Source organism: Enhydra lutris, unplaced genomic scaffold (genome assembly GCF_002288905.1).
Source record: "Enhydra lutris kenyoni isolate GAN:26980312 unplaced genomic scaffold, ASM228890v2 scaffoldscaffold36, whole genome shotgun sequence".
NCBI lineage: Eukaryota > Metazoa > Chordata > Mammalia > Carnivora > Mustelidae > Enhydra > Enhydra lutris.
The window spans coordinates 4814735-4839249 of NW_019154120.1; the positions used below are offsets into that span (position 1 = coordinate 4814735).

The window sequence follows — 24515 nt, forward strand, 5'->3', positions numbered from 1 at the left end:
GAAGTTCACAAACGAGAATAGCAGTCCACAAGTCTGAGTGAGGCTCGACAGAACCAAGATCTACAACATCGACCTTTTGTCATACTTTGTCTTTCTCAACCTGCTGGGGCCATCAGTTTTCCTATCCCTCCCTCGCTCTCTGTGTGAGGGTGACTTGTAGCCCACACAGCAGTTGGCTTGTTGGGCACCTCCTTGACTTGAATTCATCTGTCTGTGTTGGCGCACGTAGTTATGAGGACCCTGGTTGGGCCGGTCATCCTCTGGCGGGCTACCGGAGAGCGGTGCCTCAGATCGACCATTCTGGGTTATCTCCACCAGTCAGTGTCAGCTATGAATTTGGGCAGGAATGGATGTCTGTTCCTCTACAGTCACATTTTCTACTACTCAACCTGGTGGCTGAATCTGTTTATTCCCACTGGCTTTGTCAAGTCAAGCAGGTACTCAAGAGAGGAACATGTGCCACTAATGTTAAGTATTTGTGGAATTAATCTTGTATATGTGAAGGTCTTACCAGTATTGTCATTATCTTGGGAAAGAGTTTGAAAGAACCTGGAACTAACCATGTGTATTTTCACGATGCACATTTAATAGAGTATTTTGATATTTCACAAGTGCTGGTGATGTGATTGACATCACAGGATGTTAACCCTTTTGGTACCACGTGCTCTGTGTATTTGGGTAAACCGCGGTCCTGCTGTCAGTGCGCCCTGTGAATCTTACTGGATGGTAATAATGTATTAGCAGGAATAATGCTTTAGGACTGTGGTGATCTTGCAGTGGTAAGAAACTGCATCTATCCATAAGACGAATGTGCTGCGACCTTGTGAAAGATTAAAATATTTCAGTTGAAAATGTATTCTTTCTAATTAACTTTTCAGAGGGAGGAAGAACTGGCTTTTGTAATGGCAAATCTTCATTTCCATCACCTTGTGGAGAAGAGCACGTTAGGCTCAGCCACTGTGTATGTATTTATATGTGGGTGTGTTAAATTTTTGTATAGTCAATGTAAAGGATTAGAAGTTGATACCATCTTAATATCCTGAGAATAGCTACAAGATCTTCTGTTTTCAATCAGTAGAAACAAGCCAACAGGTGTAATTACTTAGCTGTTGCTGAAATAATTGGATTATTCATGAGCACACATTTGCTTTATTTGTTCTGGGTTCAGGATTATGTCCCCAGTAGAACAGTATTATGGGGGCAGGATAGTGTGTCATTAGATTGTTATGCAGCATAGTGTGTCGTTACCACAAGATGCCAGTGCCTCAAGATGCTTCCCATTCTATGCACTAATGTGCGTTTTCATATGTTGCAAGGCACGCAGACATCTGGCCAAGTCGGGTCTGCAGATGCGTTTTGCTTGGTCCACACAGTGTGTGTCTTTCGATGAATTTGAAGGTCTTCAGTTGGGGAATATGCTTTTCATCTCACTGCTTTCATACTCAATTTTTAAAAAAAATTATCTGAAAAGCTCCTGGATGCTTTTGAGTTTGCTGCCTTACCCAGTAAGGTTTTTCTTACCGAATAGAACTGTTCATCACAGCTGTGGCTCTTCAGCCTGGGTTCCTGCTCTGTAGGTCTGTTGTTTGGTGCATTCTCCTGCTGGGCAGCTCCATCCTCTGGCCCCTGAGACTCCGGACGAGCAGAGCTGTCTTTGCAGAGCTGCTGGCCTAGGCACGTCCCAGAAACACGCTCCTCCGTGGTCCTCTGGGGAATACTTATGGAACTCATTCCTTTGCCCAATTTTATAGAAGTTGGTGAAGGGAACACAAGGCAGTTCTTTCAAGTTCCTGGTGTGGAAGATTATTGGGAACCCTGTGGACGATTGATAGGAGCTGGTGTTAGGATGGATGCTAATTTTTTTTTTTTTGAAAGAGTATTTTCAGCTTAAACATTTTATCTCTGGTGTTGATAAACTTGTGTGTATGTTTTGTTTTGCTTTTTAGCCCCTACGAGCTACCTCCTCATACCCCTCTTTTGGATGACCACCCAGAGTACGGACTGCATGGCTACCAGCTGCATGTTGATATGCACAGCAGTGGAATTTCCTACCTGTGTGGCACATTTCGCAATCTCTTTACCAAGAAAGGTGAAAGTAATTGATTTTTTTGTTTCAGTATGAAATTAAAAGGTTGGAGACAACAGGGGACCAGTTTTTATATGAGTTAAGAATTGTCTCTTCACTGATCATCTGTTGGCACTCTGTCTTCCCATACCCATACCTCATCCTAGGACTTAAGAAATCCTGTGGCTAGATCTAGTCTCTTTAGTCTTGGGCTCTGTCTCCTTCACTACCATCTCTCTGCCTTCTGGAATATTCTCTACTCATCTTTTCTGCTAATACTTTCCTTACTGTTTAGCCCTGCTGTGCCTCCCCCGCCCACCCCAAACTTCTTCCCTTCTTTCTCGAAGGAATTCGAGAAAGTGTAGCATCTGTCCAGGATAAGAATAAAGAGAAACCACCCTTCTGTATATACTGCATCCATGTTTGTCATGCTCACCAAAGCCGAGACAAAGACTGGAGAAGGCTGAGAGGGAGGAGACCTCAGTTGAGTGAAACGGAAGAGGAATATAGAATGCCCCCTGTTCTGCTTTGTCTTGTTGTTTCCTCCTTTTTTTTTTCTTAAAGATTTTATTTATTTTACTTGAGAGAGAGAGGGAGAGAGCACAAGCGCAGAGCAGCAAAAGGAGTGGGAGAAGCAGGTTCCCCACTAAGCAGGGAACCCAAAACCAAGCTCAATCCCAAGACCCTGGAATATGACTTGCGCTGAAGGCAGATGCTTGACTGACTGAGCCACCCAGGTGCCCCTCAAGTTAAGCATTTTTGGAAACAATATTTTATAGGGGAAATTTTATACTTCATTTCTGAATATCCTACTTCCCAGAATTCTTTCATTTAATAGATTTGATATCCATTACTAATCCTTGCCTGAATCAATTTATTTTAGAGTTTAGAAAATGGTGATTTTCTAATTTTTGGTGATTTTTCTTATTAATGGTGATTTTCTAATATTTCTACATTTATTAGCTGAGAATTTCTAAAGAAATTCCCCACATCAACTGGTGAGCTTCTGTAGTGGCATGGTTAATGAGCTTTCTCTTTGACCACCAATGCTCAGATTAAGGAATTGATGTTATCATCACTCCATGTGGTGGGAATTATTTTGAGTGCACTCTCTCTCTTCTTTGCTGTCTAGTGTCATTGTGGACTCTTGGTTTTTTATTTAGTCAATAATGTATAGACAACTATAGACACCATTCTTTTTGAAGCTAAAATTGTCCTTAGTTTGGTCAGTGGGTCTACTTCAAGCCAGCTCCTGTGCCCTTTTAATACACCCTCATAAGTCTTTAAGTCTTTGTTTTTTAACTCAGGATTTCTAGGTTTTTCTGTGCCTGTTGGCATTTTTATTAGAATTATGTCAAATGTGTATATTGACCTAAGGTGAATCAACATCTTTGTTGTTGAATTTTCCTCCCCAAGAATGTGGTTTATTTTTCATTGTGTTCAAGAATACTTACATGTCTTTTAGGGTGTTTCAGAATTTTCTTCATACTAGTCTTACACATTTCTTGTTAAGATCTTTAGTATTTCATCTTTGTTACTTCTTTTAAATAGTACCTTCCATTTGTAATGTTTTTCGTGGCTTTGGTCTCAGGCCACTTCATAGAGCAAGTTGGGAAGTATTCCTGCTTACTTCTGGGGTATTTTGGAGGCTTTTACATGGAATTGGTAGTAGATCGCCTTAAATGGTTGGTCACCTGGGAAGCCATCAGGGCCTGGAGCTTTCTTTGTGGGAAGGTTTTTAACTACAGCTTCAATTTCTTCTATAGATAGAGGACTACTTCAGCTATCTCTTTCTTCTTGCATGAGCCTTGGTATTTTGTGTTTTTAAAGACATTTGTCTAAATATTAATTATGTTAAGATCAGTGGGGTAAGGGTATTTTTGGCTTGCTCCCTCTAGTACAAATTTCTCTGTGAATGTTCACCAAATGATGGGTACCTATATCCATCATTATACTAGAGACTGCAAAAATGATGTTTCTCTAGTGCAGTCATTCCCTCTGTGCCCATTATCTAGTATCCTTCTGTAAAGAAGAGTTTTCTCTTATCAACTGTTTGGTTACCTGAAATATGATTAGTATGGGAAGGGCAGGGCACGTGCTTGAGTCCTTCTTTTTATTTACAGAATAGTGATAAACACTCTAACAGTCTTCAAAGATGACTTAGAGGGTTTTTTTTTGGGGGGGGTATTATTTTGAACTCATAGATTAAAAAATGTAGTTTATGTATTTTCAGTCATTATTCCTTTTATAGTTATTGTGATGCTCAAATTGTCATCTTCTTTTGTGGTCTTTTGACATGACATGATTCCTCTTTGGTAGCTTGCTTGTACTCTAACATGACCAGATACCTCAGGATCATCTTGTCTGTTTCTTGTGCACATTTGGAATTATCCATTTTCCCGAGGAGCTCTGGTTCCCTTTAGTTCCACTACACAATGGCATTTAGAAACTGTAACTTGGATCTTGGAGATGCACGTTGCTTTTGGGTTTTCATTCCCTTTAGCGTTTTCAGTAGGCGGTGCTAAGAAGTTTGTAATTTTTATAGTGGGAAGAAATAAATCATGCATTCATGTAAATGAAAGATTCTAAGGTTTTTACTTAACTTAGGTTTGACTCTATACTTGTATCTCTTTCTCATGCTGCAAGTCTTTGTCCCAAACAACATCAAAATATGTAATCATTTAAAAATGGCAATATTGATATTGTTACTAATAATGAACCCACTGAATGTTCTTTTAATTAAGATTTTCCTGCTGCTCTTCATGGGCTTCAGATGCACCATGCCAGAGAGTGAAAACACCCAAAGTAGTCCTCGGTGTGGTTATGCTGCCACTTACCGTACAACCAGAGTGATTTGTTTCAGTTGATTTTTTTTATTTTTCAGGATTGCTTTCCTTCTATATTTACATAAAAAATTTTTCATCCTACATTTACATGGTTTATCGTTGAAACTATAAACAAGGAAGCTCGGGGAGGTTTACTTCTACCCTTGTCCTTCATCCCTGCTCTCTCCCTTCCTCCAGAGGTGACCCTGTATTTTGATATTGGCCTTTGGCTTATTCCGTAGATGCTCTTTTCTGAATATACAATGCTACAGGTCCGCGTGTTTCTATTTCTCCCAGCTTTTCTAAAGGGGCACACTGTACTCCTTTTTGAAAGTTCCTTGCTCTTTTCCAGTTGGTAATAGATTCTGGAGATTACTCTTTAGAATGACATGGAGATTTTTCTCATTCTGTCTTTTGAAACCAGCTTTAGATAGGCAGTTTGTTAATGGTTTCTGTCTGTGGTTTCCACGATTACAGAGAGTGGTATAGTAAATAAATGACGTTTTCCATACATCCTTTTATATTTCGCCAGTTTGTCTTTGGAATACTTTCTGAGGATTGCTGGTCAAGGGGCAAATGCACATATAATTTTGAAAGAGACTGTCAAATTCCCTTTTATGGGGGGATTTCTAACTTAATAAGGATATGAAGTCAATAAAATGTTTTATTACTGGGGATGTTTGTTCTAGGTTTGTATTATGTGTTATACAAGGCAGTTAAGGAACTTTCTATTCCTAAAGTACTTGGATTTAAAAAAAATATTGGGAATGGTGGGTAAATGTCAACTATGTCTTTGGGCAGTACTGATGCTCATATGATTCCGTCTCTGTGATGCTATTAACGTAGCCAATTTCCTCAGTCTGTCTTCTAGTGGGAAACATCCTGGAGCTTCTGACAGAAGCTTCTCATGTCATGTGTCTGCTTATTTTTAAGCTACTGTTGGTATTTAGTGTTTTTCCATTTACACTCAGATTATTTATAGTTTCATTTTTAAAAATCTGCTTCTGATCTGGTTATAATCAGGTTTTTTACTTTTCATTGAATCAGTTTTTAGTATTTATATGATTTCCTAGAATGTCGTCTGTTTTATTTAGGTTTATTTTGATCTCTTTCTAGCTTTTTGAGTTGGCTGCTTTATTTTTTAATTCTCAGGGTTTCTTGTTTTTCTTCAGTTCTCTTTCTGCTGTGCGCAGGATCTTGGAGTCTCTGGTTCAGGAAGGAACTGAAGGTGATCTAGAGAATGAGCCCTCTTGGACCTGAGTGTGCTCTGCAGCCTCTCCTCAGGGCCTTGCCCTGGGAACAGTCCTCCCAGTTTTATGAAGGCGTGAAAATTCTGCCTTTCTTCTCAGTACTTCATCCCTTTTAACTTTATTCTGTTATTGAAATAGAGAAGAAAATCTCCTCCCTCTTTCTGGTATATACTGTTGAGGGGGCTGTTAACTTGCAGTGGTCTGTCTGCAGGGTACAAACGCGTTTGCCCTCTGGGTCCTGTTAGTGGAGAAATTGTTCTCTCGAGGACGTCCTCAAGTGCCCTCTCACTTCCAGACTTTCTTATCTAGCACCATCTACACTCTCCTTGAGAGCCTGTGCTGTGTCTTCCTGTCCTCTTAGGTCAGATCTGTCTTAGGGCTGAGTGTGTAGAACTTCAGGAGAGTTCTAAACGAATACAGCATTACCTTGATTAAGCCTTGTGTGCATTCCTTATACCTGAGCTGTGCCCTTAATGAGGAAGACCGCAGTACAGGGAAGACTTGTGGGCACTCGTTATAGGTTCTTGCTGAATGTTTTATATTAATTATGCAACGTAATCTTCATAGCAAGCCGGTGAGTTGGGTACTATTTTCTCTCCCGTGTTATTGGTAAGAGGCTGCAGCTGGTAGTGTAGGTCAGTTCTTTAATATTAGAGCGCTGTCTGCACCCGCACAGGCCGGTCTCCAGAGCGTGGGTCCTAAACACTGGGCTGCGCTGTCTTCCGTATATTTGTACTTTCAGTGACGTGCTTCTCGAATACGTGTTCTTGTGTGTGTGACTTGGTCTGTCTTTTCAAAGTGTTGGCGTCCTAAGGGCAGTCCTTCTGGGTCCTTCTCTACGGCTTGTGGAGGCAGCCTGGAGCCACTGTTTTGTTGATGCTGGGGGCCCGCTGGGTAGGCTGGCTGATTGGACCCAGAGACTGAGGAAGTTGGAGGAGGACGGGAAGCTGAGATGGGGGTAACTCACTTTTCATCCCTTTTCACAACTAGAAAATAGATTTCCACCTTGAGAAGCCTGCCCAAGCGAGAGGCCTTTGTTTCCTCTGCATGTGCTTCTGCGATCAGGAATCAGCAGAGGGCGCTGCTGCCATCGGCGTCTTCTCAACATTTGAGGAAAGTACAAGCTGGAATGTCCTCTGCAGGTTCTGAGAAACTCTCTGGTGGTACCATGTGGTATATTTAGTAATTCTGGCCCTGTCATTGCAGTTGGGGATGACAGCACTTTGCCCTGCATTTTAAGAACACTTTCTCTCCCTATCAAGGATAAAAGGTTTTATCATCGTGTCCCTAGCGTTGAGGTGGCTCTGTCCACTGTCTGTCATCAGTGAGACATGAGAAACCCGGCCTGATTCTAACGAGGCCATCTGTAGGCAGCGGAGGAAGCAAAGGGGACAAGGTAGGATTTGTTTATCTGATTCATTCGTCAACAAGCAGTTAGTGAACACACGTGTGCCGGCCACGGGGCATAGATATGTCCGACGCGGAGCCTGCTGAGCCAGGTGACAGGCACGTGCGGGGCACGCGGGATTCCTGGGGGGTCCTCTGGAAGGGCAGACCAGGTGACCAGCGCAGTGTTCAGATAGGGTAACGGTGTGGGTCCAGACTACTTAGCAGGAGACCCAGGGCATGGAAAGGGCACAGCTTTAATTAAATATGACGTAACTTCTAAACGGAGCCTGAATTTGGTGATTGCGTAGGGTCATTTCCAGCTTTCCACCTTTAAATAGGAATTCTGAGGACATACCAATTTAGTCCACAAATTCACTGCAGTTTTATTAAAAAATCCTTGTGGGAATTTATGATGCAACTTGCAAAGTTGAGTCTACATCCATTTGGACGTACTCATGTGCATATAGAATGGCTGACAAAATTTTTGTTTTAAAATTTTAATTATGAGATAATATATTCTTTCCTACATATGATGTGTGTACAGACTCCAGACAAACAAACAAACAAATAAACAATAAAACCCATGTAATCACCACACAGTTTAGGAAATGAACCATTACCAGTAACTTGGAAGCCACCTGGGTGTCCCTTCTGGCTGGTTCTGTATATTGTGTTAACCACCGTTCAGTGTATTAATTGTTCCTTTGCTTTTTCTCTTTCTTAAAATTAAACTTCTTTGTGTTGTGCACTGACACAGAGAAATGCATCAAACAGATTATCGTAAAGGAAACACTCATGTGATCACCATCCAGGTCTTGATTAAATTTTGAAAATGCATGGAGGGGACTGGCCAGACCTCATGTTAAACCCACTGACCAAGAGTGTGCGGTGTCACGGAGATGGGCGCGAGCTGTACACATCTTTTGTGCCTCCAGAGTCTTTTATCAGATTATTCTCCCAAATGTGGGGGTGCACCGCACAGCAATCACTAGCTGTTTTAATGAGTTGTACCACGATATACCTGTGTGTGTGAGCATGCCTCCCTGTTAGAGGACGCGTGTGTGTTCCTCTAGCGCGGTAGTGTAGAGCGCATCGTATAGACTCATTTGGCTAAAATGGGCTGAGAGGCTCTTCAGAATTGTCTCTGCAGGGAACACACACAATCCAAAGGCTCGTGCCATGTTTATACTGAAGTGCAATAGCAGAGTGAGTTCTGGCCAGTTGAGATGCTCGGCCTCTCTGTCACGGTATTTTCTCTGAACAAGACAGCCCTTTGTTCTCTTTTCTTAACTCTGTCTCATGGACTTTGCTACAAGGTCCTTTAGATTTTTTTTTTCCTTTTTACCACACATGTTACTGTTACAAACAAAGCGGAAGACCCTGGTTAGTTCTTGGTGCCTGGAGTGGGACTGTTGACACAGAGAAGAGGTCAGGTCTGAGTTGGTTCGGTGGGAGATACCCAGGATGAGCAGGACCTCCGCCGCTCCCCAGCAAGGCCCCTGCGTGCGGCAGGCCTGTCCTCATCCACCTGAAGCCATTGCTAATGCCTCTCGGGGTTGGATCCCCGCGCTGGCCTGGTGCGCTGAGTTCCCAGGCTGGTGACCGCCCAGCCCTGCAGGATTCTTCAGCTGCCTTCGCCCTTTCCAATCAGAGTGGGCTCCATTCTGGAGTGCTCAGGAGTAGCTTAGGACCTCATTTTATAAGATATTGCTCAAGATTCCAGACATTATTTTCCCTCAGACATTGTACTGAGGGCAGGAGTTCCTCCCTCTCGGCACTACCTCCTTGTGAATGAAAGGATCTGTGTCCTTCCTTCTTTCCCAAAAGTTTTCACTCCCTCCCCTTGGAATTTTGTTGTATTCCTCCCCCAAGGAAACTGGGAAGTTTTCTCTTTGTATTTTTATGTGTTCTGTCACCTTGACAAGTCATGGATGGATTCAGAGGTTTCTTAAAAGGATCCATATTATCACTCTTCAAAGAAAAATTGATGATCCCTCTACCTGCCCATACTTGCTACCTGCTTCTTTGTGTATGGTCCCTAAAATAAAGCTAAAAGGATGTTTAGGAGAAGAAATGTTTTGTCACCTAAAGTGGATTTATGAAAGGCAATGGGTAGGAGAGATAAACAGTGAAGGAAATAATGAAAGGGGTTTGTGAATGAAACCGTGACTTAAGCTTGTAGAAGTGTAGTTTCTTTGTCTGCTTGCTGTCTTTTTGTTCTTTCAGAAATGTGGGTGGACTGCTGGCATTGGTATCCCAGGGCCAGCCCCGGGTTCAGTGATTCACTAGGAGAACTCACAGGACTTAGGATGTAGTAGTAATAATGGCTAAGGTTTGTTATGGTGAAAGGGTACAGAGCAAATTGGCGAAGGGGAGAAGGTATGTGTGGGGCCTGCAGAAGGAAGCCCTGTGTGGGGCAGTCGCCTGGGAGGTACTTATTTTCTCCTGGAATGAGTGTGAAAACATGCGTGCAAGGTTGTCTGCCTGAGAAGCTTGTTTAAAGACTCAGAGCCCGGCGTTCTTGCTGGGGACTGGTCCGGGAGGCCCCTCTGCCTGGCACTGTTGCAGGCCCCCAGAGGGCGGGATGCACAGCATAAACCACGTGGCTATTCTGATGACGATGGGAGGAGCCGCTGCTGTGGGTTCGGAAGGACGCGGTGGGAACACGGGTGGACTCCCAAGTGCTGGGACGGGCACAGGCCGGCCCCGCCAGCAGACAGTCCCCGGGCTGCTGTGTTGACTCTGCTCCGCACGACTGTCCAGGAGCACTTCCGTGAGAGTGTGGCCCAGCCTCTGGAAGGAGCAGGCAGGAAATACTGCAGCTGCGTTTTGAAGTGTAAATAGAGCTTGAAAAAAGGCATGATCAGCAATGCAAAGTATGAAGGAAAGTGTATTTTTTGATCTTTGTATCAAGCTAATTATTACCAGTTTTCAGAACCTGAAGGAAAAGGGTTTTGCCCAGGACAGCATGTTGTAGCCTTTTTATCAGGATTGGGAGGGAGCACGTTAGAAAAGAAGCAAAGGGGAAGGATTTTTAAAGTATGCTGCTTCTGTCATTTGACTTTTCCAGTTGTTAGAAAAATGCATTTAAAATCGAATGCTTTTTTATTATAGGATTTAAAAATTCTGAATATATAGAAGTTTATAAAGAAGCAAATAAAAATCTCCTAGGACAACTATTGTTTGTATTTTGGCCCATTTTCAAACACCCAGCTCTATTTCTATCTGTGGACCACATTCCGTGAACATACTCTGCCTTTTCCCCCCTTACCGCTGTGGGCATTTTCCCATGTCACTAAATCGTTTTAGCAAATTTGTTCTTGAAAAGTTGTATGACCTCCCATTGTTTGGTTTTATCATGATGTATTAGCCCATTTTCCTAATGGGCCTTTCGGTCTCGGCTTTTCATGATTGTAGTGCTATTGTGATGAACGTTATTTTGAAAAATACTGGCTGATTTGAGAAGTGAAAGTGACATCTGGTTGTTTTACATCTGCACGTGTCTTTGAATGTTAGCCTGACTATTTACAGAAGCTGTTGACTACAGTAGAGGCGGGTGGTTGTAGTGGCCACCGGGTAGGCTGGGGGCAGGCATCATCACAGGAGCCCCCTCACTGCTGCCCCTCACAGGCACGTGGCCATGGCCAGCGCTCAGTGTCCTTGCTTGCAAAGTGTGGCCACATCTGAGCCTGCCTTCCAAGGACTCTCAGGGTCAGGCAGGTACTGGGGGCGCCGCCAGGATGCTTGGCCTGGGCTGCGGCCCTGAGGTCCATTTTTACATTTCTCTTCTAACTGAATCTCCATGTGCTTATTTGATTGGTTCTGTTGTTTCTACGATTTATAGGAGTTGTGTTTATTGAAAATATTTTCTCTATTTTGTCTTTTGCTTTTTAAAAAGAAATTAATTTTTTTCAGTGTTCCAAAATTCATTGTTTATGCACCACACCCAGTGCTCCATGCAGTACGTGCCCTCCATAATACCCACCGCCAGGCTCACCAAACCTCCCACCCCCCTCCTCTCCAAAACCCTCAGTTTGTTTCTCAGAGTCCACAGTCGCTCATGGTTTGTCTCCCCCTCCAGTTTCCCCCAACTCACTTCTCCTCTGTCTTTTGTCTTTTAATTTAGTGTATATCATTTTTGGATCTCTTGTGTGTAAACCCACACTTCCTTTTGGTTGACATAAAATGTTCAAAGCCTATGGATTCCCAAGCCCTTCCCTCTTGGGACTTTTTCTGTTGAAAATAAGCATCCCTCCTTCTTATGTCCCTACCAGGCAAGAAGATATTTTGAGCTTTACTTGTGGGTTTTGTTTTTTTTTTTTTCAGTTTATTTACTTATTTATTTAAGTCATCCATACGCTCAGTGTGGGGCTTGAACTCACAATCCTGAGATGAAGAGTCACGCTCATCCGACTGAGCCCACCTGTACCCTCTCATGTTTCCGTTATGAAATTATATGACCCTCCTCCAATATAAAATTTTTTACTGATGAATCATCTACGTTTTCTCTATTTTCATCCAGTTATTCTTTTAGATGTGTTTAATAACCACTCAGCCAGATTTTAAAATATCTCATTTGGACTTTGACCAGATTTGCATTAAAAGTGTACGTCAATTTGGAAGGCAGGCAGTGATCTCTTTCCTTTTAGGGTTTCAGACTCTCTCTCTCCTTTATTTAAGTCTCTGTCGCTGCCTCCAGAGAAGCATTCTCTGTGTGAACCCTCCACTCACTGAGGCTTCATTTTTGTGTTGCCATCATGGGTGAATTTTTGCAGCTCATGTTTCCGTGATCTCTTAGATTCAGGCTATGACCTACTGAGTTTCTGGAACATGCTCTTCGTTAAAATACTGATTAAATAATGCATGTTCAATACTTAAGTCTGTAAGACACGCTAGAATATGTTAGGAGAAAAAGAAGGTATGGGTTTCAGAAACTTCCTTTTCCTCCAGAAAAGTGGGGTTTCATTTGTTCAGCAGCAGAACCTGATAAGCCCAGGTAACCTGTCTTTAAAGAAATTCTGCTTATAAAGTTTTAGTAGTTTGTTTCGGATGTTTTTCATATGTAGCATGTTACCTCATTTTTACTATTGTGATTCCAAAAATAAATGACTTGTTTTGTTCCCTCTGTGGATACTAATTACTTTCTATGTTTCTAGGTCAGATTATTCTCTCTAAGCATTTATCATAACAGGAAGACATTAGAAATAGTACACTCCTGTCTGGGTGGTAATTACCTCTGAAAATTAGAACAGATAATTCTTTACAGCATCTTCATTGGTGGTGGCTAATACATTTCCCTATTTTGTCCATCTGGTGAAAAATCAGCATTATGAAAAATCAGCATTACAGATTACTGTTCACAGAACAGGAGAACACACATCGCTGTACCTTTTATGCCAGGGCTCATCAGGAGCTGAAGTACTCTATCTGGAGGTGAGACAGGCCACGTGATTTGTGGGACCCAGTACAAAATGAAACTGCAGGGCTCCTTGTTAGAAATGGAAGGGTTTCCAAATGGCAGCAGAAGAGCCCAGGCCGTGTCCAAGTCAGGCCCAGTGAGGAGAGGCCTCTGTGTGGGTCCCTCTCATCTTCTGCTGTTCTGCACTCTGACTTCTGTGTGACATTCATCCTCACATTTTGAGTTTTTTCTTTCTCTCTGGTGATTTGAATTTTAAAAATAATTCAAAAGGAAGGATATGAGGTTTTTATTTTGTTTGTTTTCACTTTCAAGGATATTGTTTAAATAGTAAACATCGTGATTTTTCATGGATATTTATTAAGGCAAGAGTGAAAAATGGAATCTCTTAAAACAAGCAGCTTGAGGAAGTTACCTCTAATAAGAAACATAAGAAATGGGTTTTCTAATTTTTCCCTTGTGTGAATTTAGTTGTTATTAGAACTGTAGACCGTCAGGATGTTGAACTTAGTAAAGCCGCTTCTTAGGTCACAAAGATGTTACCGTCCATGAATTCTGTGTCTTCAACAGACCTTTTTGGGTTGTTTCTTCTTCTTTCTTCTTTCTTCTTTCCCTTTCTGCCATGATTTTCAGGGCACACAGCTGGGGTTCCGTGTTAGGTGTCAGTCACCGGAGAGCCCCTTTCCTTATTGCCCTGTGGCGTCCCTGCATTGGATAATGAAAACACTGCTCCCCGCGACTCTGCTTTCCTCACTTCAGTGCCCCCGGCCCCTTGGGGGAAATCACCAATACGGACCGTTGGTGCTTTCAGACTCTGATTTACCCCTTGTTGCGACCCAGAAGTCTTAATCAACTCGCGTCAAGTCCCCTTTATGTGTCATGGAAGGGCTGTTTAGATATGATCAGAGCCCTCTTCCTGCTCTGTTCCTTGTTCTTGGGCTTACTACCTGATGTGCTAAGAAACATTGTCACCTCTGTGCTTCCTGATTTTCCTCTCTCATCTGCTGTCACATTGTCACTATATTACAGTCTCTTTGTGTTCTTGGGTTCTTTTCTGTTTCAGAGAAAAAGATGTCCCACTTCTTTCCAGAAAGTATATCCCAGTTTCTGTTCCTAAATATATCTGCCCTGACCTCCTCTGGGACCTGTATAGAGCCGTTTGTGTCTCAGCATCATCTCAAATATGTTTTCCCATCATCATCTTCTTACTTTTTCACTTATATTCATTTTTCTGATTCAAAAATTATTTTTAAGAGGAAAACCCCACTTCTGTACAGATGAAAACAATGGGTTGAAAACTATGGAAAACCTAACCTAAAACTGGCTTAGCAAGAGAGTTTCATGTTGTTGAAAAACCCAGGAGAAGGTTTTATTTCAAACAGTTTGATCAGGGCTTAGTGCCTGCCAGTGGGACTGGATGCGTCTAGACAGCCTGTCTGCCCTCCTCGCCTCTCCCATTCTGATTCGTCCTGCTTCACCGTGTTCTGGGTTAGACTTCCTCCTTCACAGCAACTCGGCCGCTCCAGATCTCATGTCCTAGTGTGAGGTTCCCGTTGCCAGCACCCCCTCCCCAAGAGTTTCATTGCACCTCCTTGGTTCTCGTTGGCTTAGGAACTCGTCCCTGACTCAGACGTGTGCCAGGCGAATGGGAAGCTCTCTGTCTGAGCCTGGCAGCTTCCATCTGAAATATGGAGCCTGATCTGGGGGTGTGTCTCTGAGGAATATAAGAACAGGCTTGGTGAGAAAGGCAGAACAGATGTTGGAGAGCCCAAAACAAATAGCCATACACCTTGTCCCTAAACATCTTTGGAAAGAGTAGCCTAGAAAAAGTAACGTGTACTCAAACCAACTGGATTAATGTAAAATTGGTCCACAGGCAAGGAAGATAGGATTGGGTCTTGTGAAAAATACCTGAAAAAGTCTAAATTTTTACATCAATGGAAAAAGTTATTTTGAAACATGATTCAATTAAGGAGCAGTGAGTTTTTAAAGAGTCTAAGTACACAGTTCATCCTGTTGAAAATCGAGTATTATCACCAGCACCGGGAGCAAGGCCAACAGCAAGTGTAGCCTGTTAAGGGTTCTCGCTAGTATGAGAGAAGTAGAGACTCAGAGACTTAGGAGATTTTACTGATGTTGTCAACTTACCAGCTGTGGACTTGGGAGGGAAATTGTCCTACGGATTTGAGAGTTCTCCTCTTCCAGTCTCTTTCCATCGCAGCTCCAATTCATTTCACTCTTGCCATCCACACAGCAGGTGAAACTGGGGGAGAAAGTTCTGATCCTCATCACACTCGGAGACCTCCTCTCTTTTCATAGTTCATGATCTGGGTCTGTATCGAACTACTTAAATTTCATGTGTATCAGGGGTTTAGAAAATAAGAGAGGTATCTGAAAAAAATTAGCTGAGGTCTGTATCGAACTACTTAAATTTCATGTGTATCAGGGGTTTAGAAAATAAGAGAGGTATCTGAAAAAAATTAGCTGATAAAAAGAGAGAAACTATCTGTTTGCCTTGAAGAGATTTTTGATAGATACCCAGCAAGGAAAGGGGGAAATACTCAAGATTTTCTCACCTGAAGAGCAGGTGCCTGTTCTATCGATCATTTGAGTCTGATGACTTTTCTGTCTTGTTATTAACTATTCCTTTGTAATGTTGGTGTCTCTGCAGGTTTCAGTTGTTAATACTTGATGACAAATATTTTTGAGTTTGTAGGGTCGTCCTTCCTCTTTACCTAAGATTTATACACCCGCTTGGGAGTTGCTTCCAGACGTCCAGTCCATGAATTCCCGTTGGTCTCTCAGATGGCATGCTAGGGCAATACATTCCTCAGTGCCCAGGCTTGTGTTCAGTGAGCCCGTGTTGCCTTTCCTGCCTCAGCCAGTACTGTTCTTCTCTAACCCTCTTCTCTTTTCTCCTTGTTTGCCTTAGGAAAATCATTCCATCAAACCAATCAGTCCATCTCTCCTCCCAACATTCTTTACTTCCTGCCTTTCCTCTGTTCTATTTATGGGGCAAAAAATGAATTCTAATCATGGCTGAGAAATGAGAAATGTTATTAGTAGTGCCATTAATCATGCCATAGAAGACATGACCTTTATTCCCAAAGACAGTAGGTTATTTTAGGAAACATCTAACATGCAGAAACAATCCGGTATAATTAAATGTTCAGGTGGATGTGCAGCAGGGCTTAGAAAAGGAAGAGCTTAGTGTAGGATGAAGGGTGCTATGAGCCATGGAGGTGAATGTTGAGGTTTTGAGGGACTAAACTCCCTAAGGGAAGAGAAAGAAGATGTAAGGGCACAGATTTGGGCATTCCCAGAGTTACGGGTTGGATAGGCAAAGAGCACCTCATTGTCAAAAGCAGAAGGGGGCCTTCAGAGGAAACTTGATAGAGCTGCTAACAGCTCACCTTTATTGAGTGCTACTTTTTTGGTAACTTTTTATTTTGATGTTATTTCCAACCTAGAAAAAATTACAAGAATAGTACAAGGACTCCCACATACATTTTTCTGATTTTTTTTTTCCCCACCATAGATAGTTTTGCTTTTTCTAGGACTTTATATCAGTGCGATCCTACAAGATGTACTCTTCTGTGTCCAGATTCTTTCTTTCAGCAAAATGCTTTGAGTTTCATTTATACTGTTGCAAGTCTTGATGTCATTTCTATTTATTGAGGAGTAATACTCCATTGAGTGAATATGCCACAATTTGCTTACCTGTCTTCCTGTGGACGGATGGGGAATATGGGTTGTTTCCTACTTGGGGCTATCCTGAGTAAAGCTGTTACAGAATTTTTGTGAAAGTCTTTTTTGTGGAGATAAGTTTTTTATTTCTCTGGACGAAGTACTAGTACTGGAATCGTTGGGTTTTGGGGGAGGTTAATGTATTAAAAATTGTCAGACATTTTATTATGTACAAGTACATTTTATGTGTAAGAAATTGCCAAAATATTTTTTTAGAGTGTTTGTACCATTTTGTATTGCCAGCAGTGTTGTATGAGTGTTCTGGTTGCTCCATATCCCAGCCAACATTTGATGTTGTTAGTCTTTTAAATCTTAGTTGTTCCAGAGTGTAGGAGAGAGATTGATCATCATGGCTTTCATTTGTGCCTCTCTAATGGCCGGTAGTGGTGAGCACTTTTCTCTGTACCTCTTGGCCATTTTCCTATTTTCTTTTTGAAGTGTCTACTAATCCTTTCACCTTTCTAAAGATAATGACTTGTCTATTCTTGAATTATAGGAGTTCTTTATGTATTCTGAATACCAATCCTTTGGCAGATAAATGTTCTACAAATATCTTTTTCCAGTCTCTGGCTGGCTTATTCATTTTCTTAATGGTATCTCTAAAAACATTTTTTTATTGAGACATAATTGGCATATTACATTACTTTCTGGTTTATGGTATAATGATTTGGATATTTATACATCATGAAATGATCATTGTAATAAGTCTAGTTACCATTTGTCACTGTAGAGAAATTTTTGGCAACTTTCAAGTAGGCTCTACAAATATTTGACTGTAGTCTTCATGCTGTATTTTATATCCCTGTGTCTTACGTATTATGTACCTGTAAGTTTGTACCTCTTGACATGCTTCACCCATTTTATTCACTCCTCGCCTCTAGCAACCATCATTGTGTTCTCTGTATTTATGAGTTTTATGTTTTTGTTTTGTTTTTCAGATTCCATATATAAATGAAATCATAGGGTTTTGTCTTTATGTGTCTGGCTTAGCTCATTTAGCATTATGTCCTTTAGGTCCATCCATGTTTTTGCAAATGAAGGATTTCCTTCTTTTTGGTGGCCAATAATATTCCTCTGTGTGTGTGTGTGTGTGTGTGTGTGTGTGTTACATATTTTTTGATATGATTTTTTATATGTATATTACATATTTTTTTCCATTCATCATTAATGGGCACTTAGGTTGTTTCCATGCCTTGGCTGTTGTAAATAATGCTTCAGTGAACATGGCGAGGCAAAGGTTTTTTTTGGCCTAGTGATTATATTTCCTTTGGACAGATACCCAGAAGTGGAGTTGCTGGATCATATAGTAGTTTTTTTAAAAACATTTTTGAGGAACATCTATACTGTTTTCCATAGTGGGAAGTGTAAATTAGTGCAGCTACTTACCACCAGCGGTGCACTTGGGTTCCCTTTTCTCCACATCCTCACCAATGCTTGTTATTTCTCGTTTTTGTTGTTGTTGTCATTGTTGTTTTGTTTGTTTTTCATAACAGCCATTCTGACAGGTGGGAGGAGACATCTCTGGGTGGTTTTGGTGTGCATTCTCTGATGAAGAGTGATGTCAAGCATCTTTTCATGTATCTGTTGGTCATCTGGATGCCTTCTTTGCAAAAAGATCTATTTAGATTCTCTGTCCCTTTTTTAATTGGATTTTCTTCTGATACTGAGTTTTATGAGTTCTTTATATATTTGGCATAGCAACCTCTGTTGGCCATATTATTTGCAAATATTTTCTCCCATTCAGTAGGTTATCTCTTCACTTTATTGATGGTTTCCTTTGTGGTGTCGAAGCCTTTTAGGTTGCTGCGGTTCCATTTATTTACTTTTGCTTTTGTTGACTTTGCTTTTGGAGTCAGATCCAAAAATGTGTTGCCAAGACCTATAGCAAGGAGCTTATGTTTTTTATGGTTTCCAGTGGTGAGTGTTAGCTCAAGTGAAGGAACCCATGCCACTTCTAACCTAGTTATAGGAAGGCTGGGGAGGGCAGATGAGTAAGCCTGGGACTCACAGATGCAGGAAGTGCCATAGATTTGGGGAGCTGGAAGGGATTCCCCAGCATATATTGTCTGCTAGTATATAGGTCTTTCTCTACTGTCAGTAATACGAAAACAAAACCACGTGAGAATTTAAATCTATATTATAAATTCTCAGTATTTAAGCAAATAGGAGATTATGTTTCCCCTTTTGTATATGTTTTAATCTGCTATAAGATCCGTCTTGTAATAGACACATAATGTGTGAATCATGTCTCTGCCACTTAGTGGTATGACCTTGGATGATGTACTGTTCATCTCTCTGTGTGTCCTTGTCTCACCTGTGAACTCAGAAAACTATAATACCTAATTAATAGTAGGATTTTAAGATATTTTAAAGTAGTTCTTTTAAAGTACTATATATAAAGTGCTTGACCCAGTGGTTGGCATACAGTACTCAAAAATATTGCCTATCTTATATATACACATTTTCACACATACATTCAATGCACAGATTGTTTAAATGCAGGGTGAGCTTAACCTTTTTCTCTGATAGATACAAGCACTTACAGAGTGTGCAGAGAGAGCTCTGACCTTTCAAGATCCTGCAAATGTTACAGTTGTTCTGAAGTGGGAGACTATTTGGTAATTAAATAACAACAGTCCTTGCGTCCACAGAGATTTCATGTTCATTAGCTGAGACAATTGCCAGTGAGATGTTACTGGCTGTTGTACTTTGGGGTCCATTTTCTGCAGTGTCCTGAGGACAAGCCACATGGAAGACGAACTCGTGGTTTCCTGCCTGGCTGCCGGCGTGCATGCCAGCGGTCGGAGGTCTCTCTCGGTTTTGCACATGGCTGTGCAGTAAGGCAGAGCAGAGCAGAGCCACATCTGATCCACTCAGAATGTCATTACCGCGTCTCCTCTGAGGCTTGGCTTCTCCCAGATCTCCTCCCTGCTTCGGTCCAGCCCTGCTGAGGGCACAGGGAGCTGTTGCTGGGAAGGGTCAGTGTCATTTGGTGTTTGCTCCGGTGCTGGGGGAGAGGAGGAGAGAAGCTGCGTGGTTCTTGCTAATTACTCAGCAGGGAGGGGACGCCATGGGAGCTGCCTCTGTCCTGGGGACAGACAGGCTCCCGGTGCCCTCCTGCAGGGCTGGAAAGCTCGGCTCCAACGGGCTCTTCTGCTCAGAGCCATTACTGTGTCGTGGGAGAGGCTGCTGGCAGAGCGGCACTGAGGCTCGGCTTCAGGGACGACACTGTGCCGAATTCCTGGGTAGGGCTTTGGCTCCTAAGGCAACCTAGCTTTGGCTTTATTTTGTCCCCTGGAATAACTCACCTAGGGTCAAAGAACATTTGTTCTTCCCCATCCTTCCATCTGCTTTGCCCCGTGACTCCCTTTGCCGAGTAGGAGTGAAGGAGCTGTTAACATTGTCCCGCGTGCTGGTCACTTTTCAGGGGACGCTAGGAGAGTGTGCGGAGTGCCTCGTCCTGGAGGCTCTCTGAGCATCAGGCCTTAGAAAGTGGAACCTGCATGCCTGGGTCTTCATGGGCCCTTGCTGGTGGCCAGGTGGCTCTTAGTCAACATTTATCTCATCAGAGGAGGGGCTGGGCCTCTGTCCTTAGCTGTTGGCAGGAAGTGCAAGGATTTGTACTTACCAATAAGCACGTGAAAGATGTTGGCTCCCTTCATGTGCATGGGGCTTCGCATCTCTTCCCTACTGCCCTGCTCTCAAGGTCCTCAGTCCTGTGGACTTCGCCCTCCTTGCTCCCTCACATTTCATGTCTGGGCCGCTCTGGCATCAGCTTTCCGAGAAGCTCCAGTTCCTGTGTACTATTGTCCTGCTGTGAGCTTAGTCAAATCAGGAGAACCTCGGCCTCCTTAGCAATCTCTCATCAGTGACATGTAAGATCCAGGTTCACCCCAGGCCGCTCTCCCCACCCCACTTTGAGGGGGGCTGCACGTTTCCAGGGTCCACACTCGTGTCTCTGTCTCTGGAGCACGGGCCTGCCGCCCGCTTCCAGCCAGATGCCTGCATCTAGGACGTGGCTAGATGAGGCATTCTTTAGGAAGCAGCAAGCCTCAAGAGTCTTGACTTGTCCCACATGGGTATGTTGTAATTTACAAAATCTTACATCTTTTCAGGATCCATTGAAAATGGATATGTGAAGCTTGTTGTTATAAGGTTTAAAAATAACACAGAACACCTACCTCTTATTGGAAAAGTTGGCCTCTCTTGGAGAACTGATGTTTTCGATGGCCGTATAAAGGTAATTTGTTTTATTTTCTTAATGTAACCTGGCTTCTGTGGAATAAAAAAAATGTCGATGTATATCTATGATACTGCTTTTTAAGTCCTGGTTTTACTATTGTAATGTCTGAAGATATGTGCACATTCTCTTCGTTTTTGACAGCCAGTTATCTGTTCAACCAATGCTTCTTGAGTGCCGCCTGTCTTTTGTGGAGTGTGGTGGAGCAGGAGTGGTGGGTAGTATGCCGTGACATTTTTGTATCCCTGCCATCCCTTGAAGCCCCTCTGTCTGTCTGTCTTGTGGAGAGAAAGTGGAGCTCTAGATTGGACCATGCAAGTAGCATTTACTCACCGTCTTAACTGCTCTTACACCAAGTTATAAGTCAGGATATAGAGACTTCCTTGAATACCCTTCCTTGAACAGTTACATTAATTTGTGCCTCACCAAAAATTAGCCACAAGGATGGGAGAGTTTATTTAGTGGTTGGGAGTCGGCAGGGAAGGAGGGAAGAGAAGGGGGCGGAGGAGAGTGAGAGCACTTGAGACGGAGTTTATTTCTTCTGTGATCTCATGCCCATGGCTGCCCCTGCTTCTCATTGTTCTCCATCTTCGTTTTACGGGATGAATCGGACTTGTGTATCCCTGGTGAGCCAGTGACATCTGTCTTCAGTAACATACCTCTGTACGAGTGTGGACGCCTTGTTAGAATAATTACTGATGGTCACGAGAGCATGTTATCATTGAGTGTTAAAAACAGCTAATTATCATTAATATCTCTTGGGCCACTTGCTGTTTGATACAATGAACTGCTTTATTCTCTTTATTTGTAAAGAAATATTTCAACTTTGGTACAGAGTATTTTTATCATATACAAAAGAATATTGTTTCATGTCTTTAAGAACACATACCTGGCTTTTTTAATGGGTCTTATAAAAATATGTACTGAAATAAAATATTAAAGTTGGAGTAGACCTTGAGATCCAAGAAAGGCAGAATGCAGATACAGGAGACTTAACATGTCTGTGTGATTATAAAACTGATGTAATTTGTTCTGTGTTTTCTGGTATTTGGAGCAGGATGAGAGCAGAGGGAGGGAGGTGGAGTAATTCTGCAGAGAAACAAAGCTCTGTCCCAGCTCTCGTTGTCACACACACAGTCTCTGGTGGGACTTTATGTAGGGCAGACTAAGCTGCGGAACAGACCATCCTAAATAGCATTTTAGCTGCAAATGCGGGAACAGATTTTTTACAACAACCAGAGGCCAAAGGTGTAGCTTCAAACTGAGCTCCAGGCCGTGATTCTGTAGGTCACTAGACTGACATGACTGAAGAGTGCATGTTTCCAGCAAAATGGCTGTATCTGAAAATGAGGTTTCGAGTCCTTGAGGTCAGGCATGAACTGCATATCCCCGCACACTGTCCCCCCTGCAGTTCCTTCTCCCAGCTGGGCTCTGGGGGGAGATGGAGCGGGGCTCCATGGCTAGGCCCTCTCCCATGGGCCGGCTCTGGCTGGGTGAGGACCATTTGTACTTAACTGTTCCTAATTTGGGCTTTGGTATTAGGACTGAGGTGTCCTCAGAGTTCCTAAAGGAGAAAAGTTGAAGTAAGTGATGTCATTCATGTCCCTTGTGTTCGCCACGCAGATCGGGAATTTCCCTCAGGCATCTGAGCAGTGTAACTAGTGAAACTATAAAACATGTTTTAAGAAATTGCTCTCAAGACGTCAAAAACATTTTATGAACAAGGGTAAACTATAAAAAGGTTTCTTAGATACATGTAACTATTAAACACCAGAAAACAAAGTGGCATGCTTGTGGTGAAAATTGTGGAAACAGCCTCCTGGCCTGTTGCCCAGCACCGCCATCGGGGCGCAGGTCATTGAGGAAGTGTCCCCCAAGCCAGTGACTTTGTGCCCGGGACGGATATTAATGATCGTGGTAATGACAGAGGGAGGAGCTGCCTGTGGCGCCGTGTTGTTGAACTGCCGTGTGGTCATGGGTGGGCTCTCGGAGGGCCTCCTGGTTTACCGTGCCCAGAGGAGTCTTCTCCGTCACAGGAGCATGGAGGTGTGAGGGCCGCCAGCCCACCCTCGCTGCCCAGAGGCCGTTCAGACCAAACATATCTGTCGCCTGAGTGACCACAGTCCAATGTCAGCAACTCATTATTTTATGTGGGCGATTACTCAACTGTCAACATTTATTTATTTATTTATTTGTTTATTTAAACATTTTATTTATTTATTTGACAGAGAGAGATCACAAGTAGGCAGAGAGGCAGGCAGAGAGAGAGGGGGAAGCAGGCTCCCTACCAAGCCAAGAGCCTGATGCGGGGCTCGATCCCAGGATCCTGGGATCATGACCTGAGCCGAAGGCAGAGGCTTTAACCCACTGAGCCACCCAGGCGCCCCTCAACTGTCAGCATTTAAAAACATCACATCTTTGCTGATGAGTTTTTCTTTCTTTTTTTTTTTTAATTTTATTTATTTATTTGACAGAGATCACAAGTAGGAGAGAGGCAGGCAGAGAGAGAGGGGGAAGCAGGCTCTCCACAGAGCAGAGAGCCTGATGCGGGGCTCCATCCCAGGACCCTGAGATCATGACTTGAGCCGAAGGCAGAGGCTTAACCCACTGAGCCACCCAGGCGCCCTTTTTTTCTTTTTTTAAAGTTAGATTGTGACCTCAGAGGCGTAGTAGAGCTGCCTGCCGTGGCTGCTGTTAGTCCCGAGTCCACACAGACCTGCTGCCCTCTGACTGGTCGCCGTGGGTTTACAGTCGCGGTGTGGACGGCCGGGGAGGTCGGCCTGCTGCGGCCTTCGGGAGAAGTCCATGTCGTCCGACCCAAACACTCTCGTGCCTTCTCTCCATTCCTAGTGGAAGTGCTGAGGGTTGGAGTTTCCTTCGGGAAGGCTTTTCTCATACCCGTCCCTTGTACTTCATCCTTCATGCCTTGGCATTTTGGGTGTTATTTTAATGTTACTTTTAGATCTGTACGGGGCTTGACATCCGTTGTGATTCAAGCTAGATATTTTAGTATAACTGCGGTTGTGCTTTGTGCAAGAATAGTGAAGCCCGCCGATGGGCGGGTCATGGGTTCAGGGTGTGATGGTGGCTGTGTCCCCACCCCAGCCCCCAGGAAAGATGCCCTGGCGGGTTTGCTGGCAGTGCTGGGTGGTTGAAGGAGTCTGCACCTTGGGAGGAACCCGACATCCCACGTGCATGAGGAGGTGGCCTGTGCTCTGTGAAGCAGGGCTTGGGTGTCCGCAGGGACTGGGGAGGGGCGGAAGAGCCCGGCAGCGGCCGCGGATCCACCTTGTGACCTGGCTCCCCGCTCGGTGAGGAATGCCCCGAGGAAGGAGGGAGTAGCAGGAGGCAGGTGGAGAGGCAGGCTGGGCGGCTCACGGCTCATGAAGGGCCTCACATCCCAGGGTAGAGAATTTGGAGTTGAGTTTGTGTCCTGGGAGGCAGTTGAAGGGTTTTGGGCCACCATGTGCCAGGCATTCCATGGGGTAAGAAGGGGTTGGAGAATGCGAGGCCTTTAGAACCGGGTGGGCGTCGGGAGCTCGCCTCGCAGGCGGCTGGGGGCCGGGAGCAGACAGAGGAAGCC

At 43.4% G+C, this 24515-nt stretch overlaps 1 protein-coding gene across 2 annotated transcripts in view; it reads left to right on the forward strand.

The window, feature by feature from the left end:
- Positions 1 to 24515, forward strand: part of LOC111154253 (F-box protein 15) — a 38705-nt gene that overhangs the window by 11427 nt on the left and 2763 nt on the right. The window contains exons 6-8 of one of the 2 annotated variants that reach the window (XM_022513754.1): positions 879 to 961; positions 1947 to 2089; positions 20808 to 20932. In XM_022513754.1, the coding sequence (XP_022369462.1) occupies positions 879 to 961; positions 1947 to 2089; positions 20808 to 20932 (351 nt within the window). The remainder of the gene's footprint in view (positions 1 to 878; positions 962 to 1946; positions 2090 to 20807; positions 20933 to 24515) is intronic. The other variant, XM_022513755.1, reaches the window with a different exon arrangement.